Source organism: Sinohyriopsis cumingii, chromosome 8 (assembly GCF_028554795.1).
Source record: "Sinohyriopsis cumingii isolate HCF-2022 chromosome 8, ASM2855479v2, whole genome shotgun sequence".
Taxonomy (NCBI): Eukaryota; Metazoa; Mollusca; class Bivalvia; order Unionida; family Unionidae; genus Sinohyriopsis; species Sinohyriopsis cumingii.
Genome location: NC_142968.1, coordinates 60314708 through 60319597, shown reverse-complemented (window position 1 = coordinate 60319597; position 4890 = coordinate 60314708). Strand labels below are relative to the sequence as shown.

At 32.2% G+C, this 4890-nt stretch overlaps 1 protein-coding gene across 1 annotated transcript; it reads right to left on the bottom strand.

Moving 5' to 3' along the window:
* Positions 1 to 569: 569 nt before the first annotated feature.
* LOC149793648 (uncharacterized) lies at positions 570 to 4582 on the bottom strand. Its single transcript, XM_089969029.1, has 5 exons — positions 4471 to 4582; positions 2960 to 3250; positions 1969 to 1995; positions 1306 to 1419; positions 570 to 574 (listed from the first exon to the last, which is right to left on the bottom strand). The coding sequence occupies exons 1-5, from the start codon at positions 4580 to 4582 to the stop codon at positions 570 to 572; spliced, it is 549 nt and encodes a 182-aa protein (XP_089825155.1).
* Between the last annotated feature and the right edge of the window lie 308 nt (positions 4583 to 4890).

Here is a 4890-nt window from a genome sequence, read left to right as displayed (position 1 = left end):
TTACGAATTAAAATGTTCTCTAACCTGCATGATAATGTTATATATTGGTTGGTTAGTTAAAAATAAACAAATGATCATACACAAGCTAGTAGATGGTTTAGTAAATTGTACACCAGAGAGAGAGAGAGAGAGAGAGAGTCTGAGTCAAATATTACCTCTTCAATAGTATTGTACATGTTTTGTTCAAGGTTTAGTCCATTATTGTCTTGTCGTGGGTTGTTTAGATCCCGAGAATGTGTATCAGAACCTTCGTTAGAAACTTTGTTTTCTCTCTCAACGTTTTGAAGAAGTTTTAACAATCTGCTGATTTGCGAAGACTTCCCCATACGACATGACTGTCTGTATTTTTCAGCGTCACCCAAGTTCCTTGAACTATAATTTGATACAATCGCAAAGAATGTTATTCAAACAAGACATGTCAAGTATATATATATATATATCTTTATTTCAGGAAGCTTCTCACAAATCTCTAGAAATGCAGCAATAATGCAAATTTTTAGAGCGATAATAAATACAATTTTAAGATTTTGAAAGGTTAAGTCTGGTGCAATGGTTTTGCGGGTTCGTTTTCAGTCTAATTAGATAACATAAACTATTAACTTAAAAAGATTGTCTGGAACTAAAACTACATACAAAATAGCCAATTATAGATTGTGTCTTTGAGGTTTCAGATTAGTTGCATGACGTTTCCACAGTCTATCTAGTTATTCAAAACTTATGTTCCAATTTAACTTTATACTCTAAATGCTAAGTTTGACTTGATCATGTGATGTTTTGAATGGAATGAGAGAACCTATTAGTGTTCTGAATATATCTTTCGTACGTTTATGCTCAGGAATAGTGTGTACAATGCATGAACAATAGTGTAAAAAAATATTGTGTGAAATACTAAAAATTAATGAAAACTCAGAACACTTGTTCACTTATCGAATGCTTTGTGTGTGTATACGTTTACCTTTTCGAGTCATGAACAATATTGGGAAATTTTTATTCAGAAATATCAAAAAATGTCACGTGCACATAGTTCGAACATTTTATTAAAAAATAATCATTCCTTACCGAATCATACATTTCTTATGGGATGATGAGTGTTCAATAAACATTTGATTTTGAAATAAATATTTCTTTGAAACTTTTTAAAAGCTTTTATTTTCGGAAGTTTTGAATTGATTTTGTTGTCTGAAACTAATATTATTATTGGTAAGCCAATAAATGAAATATTATGCAGCAACAGTTGTGATAAATACATGGCATTCCTTCCAAACAAGGCAATATAATTTCTTATCAGTACAGCAAAGATCATACCGATTACTTTGGATGCATTTTTACGCCAACGCGCGCCAAATATAACAAATCCAACAATGAGGAGGAATAAGGAAGCAATGACTGGTCCCATCCAATATTGTTCTAGTCGGTGACCTGAATGACAAAAGATCATATTCATATTTCTTGTTTCGCTAAACAATGACAGGAAATAAGACATTAAACATCATATGGGGATAGAAAGGAAAAGACGCTAAATATAAAATAAATGAGAGGATGTTGTTTCGACTCGATAAGATGATAAAATAACAATATGTTATACAAGAGGATTAACTTCTTGTGTCCAAATACAGCATTTGGGAAACAATAAACACTGGCGAATAGCTAAACCAAATCTATGTATTATTTAATGTGAACTGATATGCTCAGCAATATTGAATACAATTACATCGTGTCTGGTACTTATTTTGTTGCTGTTCTTGACAATCATATTTTTATTTAATTTTCTTCTTATCAAATCTGATAATGATATGTATGTTCCTGGGCATGAAAACGATGAGAGCGTTTATAATTTCCAATGCTAATTCAAAATATTTCACATGTTAAGCGCGATAACAATTATGATGCAAGGTTCGAATTCTATGCAGACACGTGTGTTCTTGTATAAAGGTCATAAAGTAATATTTAATGGATGAAAATATTTACCTTGATTTTCTCCGGGTAGGGAAGAAACTAATGTAATAAATGAAAGAAAATTAGTGAAAAAATTAATCTTTGTTTACACAAAGGGAAAATATCTTCAAACTTGAGCATGAAAAGTGGTGAAAAGTATATCGGGGGAGCTAAATATTGTTTGTATTTTAATTGAATGTGTTGATCATGAATGTATGTATGTATGTATGTATGTATGTATGTATGTATGTATGCATGTATGTATGTATGCATGTATTTATATATGTAGGTAAGTAGGTAAGGTATGTATGTATGTATGTATGTATGTATATATGTATGTATGTAGATGCATATGTATGTGGGTGCGTGTTTGCAATGGTATATTTTAAATACATATAATAATGGTGAAGTTTAAGAAAACATATCTCTGGTGGGCATCTTATTTGGTAACTTTTATAATAACCAGCTTTGTTTTTATACAGTCTGAGCCATTTCGGTCAGTGCAATTAATCCATGCCCATTTAATTTGTATCGCAGGAGAAGAGACAGTCAGTAGAAGCTCATATGTCTTCAATAATTGCCCGGAAAATTATGCTTACTGTAGAAAATCTAAAATATGCACGTGTTACCTGTAGAATGTATCATATAGCCCATAATTTCAAAGTAAGTTGAACAATGTCTAACATATGTAAGCCTTTAAAGTAAAAGATCGAGAGGGTTCCAAATGTTATGAATCCCACATAAAGTAAACATAACGTTGAGATAGCTTTATCACATGAGAAAATATAAAAATCGTTTCAACAGACATTTGAAGATCACAGATTTAAGTTATACATGTGATTGGACGTCATTAAATAAATGCATTTTCCCTCTTGTGACCTCATACGACGAACTTTCCATGTATGGCTTTATGATGTGGCCTTTCACTAGATATCAAAATATCAAACGAGTTAAAGCAACTTAATATGGAAAACATTTATATGCGCTGAATCACTAAATTTACTTATATATCCTCCATGGTTACCTTTCGCATGGTGCAGGAAAACGGGGTAGGATTTCGCTGTCACACCTGTTTTTCGATTTCGTGCTATACAAGTATATGCTCCAACCATTCGTAAATTGAAGCTGTTGATTACGAGTTCCTCGTCCTCGATACTGATGTAGTAACTCTCCCACAGAAAAGTGCAGACCGGGTAGCAATTGGCTGAGCACTTCACAGTGATATTGTCGTTTTCCCCCATGAAAATATCAGTTTCTTTAACATTCAACGACACGTTGTAGGGTCCATCTGAATGTAATGGTAACGCGAGAACAACTGTACAAAAGTTAATGATCTTACAAGAGTACTTATTTTACATGTGAGAAATGAAAGGAGAAGTACAGTTTCTTTTCGTTAGAAAAGCAACAAATTATGAAGGATGCGATGAAATAAATAGAAACACAATTGTGGGCAGGAGAAATTAAGTCTTGAACTTTAATTGACGTCATGTCGTCACTGTTGACGTTAGTTGACCTTATTTGACATGAGTAAATTAGACAAATCTATACGGAATTTTTATAACATAAATAACATATTAGGTATTTGTTAAAAACGTGAACCAAATATGAATGGTATCGATAACATAATTAAAGTGAAGTAAAATAAATTTTCATTGCATTAAGAATCAAAATTGCAATAATTTTTCAATACTTGCGAATTGGCTGTCTGTCGAACGTTTTCAAAATGACAAGAACGTCGTTTACAATCATGTTTCTTTACAACAATATTTTCAGAGATAAAAATAGATAAAACTGACATTTGGATGCAAAAGATATATTGGATGCATACATTACTATCAATGTAACTTCCCTTCATTGCTTTGAAAACAATACTATCACGATAAACACTTGTCATACAGTGCCTCATGTACCGTGTCACTAGCATTTGATTCTAAGTACAGAAACAAATTTTCGCACTAGAGGATACTTTGTGAACAACTAGTAATGAAACTGTTATGCCTATCTGTTTAACTATGTACGTAAGTATATCATATGTAGATCTGTGTCACTGACGACGTCTTATTCTGTCTCATATGATACAAGCCAATCGTTAAAATATCACAATTTTGTACCACACATGAAATATATACGACAAGGGGAGGAATGTTTTCTTTTATTAGATACCAAACTTGCTCCTAAATCGAAGCGTAGCAGATTAAAGTCAATTTTCAGCATAACACACTCACCCCCACCTCATTTCCTAAATTCGAGTAATATGATTAGGATAGCCTAATATATGACAGTAAAGTATTTTTGACAATTGTAAGTTATTTGAAGAAATCTCAAAACCATGATTATCTGTGTCTAGATGTGTCTGTCAAGGAAGTAAGGGGGAATAACTTCAGAAAGACGAGAACGCGGCATCTGGTCATTTCTTTTAATCAACGATTAATTTTCATGTCTAAAATGTAAGGCAGATATATATATATATATATATATATATATATATATATATATATATAGGTCTGTGTGTGTGTGCGTTCACAAAGTACTTACAGTATGGTAAAACTGTGTACTGCTCACTTTCTTCAGAACAACAATTACATCCCATACTGCCACAGATCTCTATTCCTACTTGGCATACTAACTTGCTTAAATTGTCAGCCATTGTTAAATTTCTGAATGTCAGCGTCGATGAATTTGCATGTAAATATCTTGTATAGTTCCAATATATGCCGTTCATTTTCCAGTTATATGTTAGACAATCGGATATATAGGAAGTAGTACACATTACTGCAAAGGATTCGTGTAGAATTGGATTCCCAATTTCTCTTATTTGTGGGGTATCTGTAAAGATAAATTATTGTGTTTCAGCATGGTTTGATTTTATCTAGACAATTTTATTGTTTAGTCATGTTTGAGTACAGACCTGTTTGAAGTTTTGTGTTTTGATACGCAGAGATTCTTACTATATAA

What these genes read in the sequence shown, in the direction of transcription:
- LOC149793648 (XM_089969029.1), bottom strand. Translation starts at nt 4,582, where the DNA reads ATGGCTGACAATTTAAGCAAGTTAGTATGCCAAGTAGGAATAGAGATC. An exon ending in GTACACAGTTTTACCATACT is followed by an intron (nt 3,251 to 4,470) that starts GTAAGTACTTTG and finishes ACTTTTGTACAG; the next exon opens with TTGTTCTCGCGTTACCATTA. An exon ending in TTTCCTGCACCATGCGAAAG is followed by an intron (nt 1,996 to 2,959) that starts GTAACCATGGAG and finishes TTATTACATTAG; the next exon opens with TTTCTTCCCTACCCGGAGAA.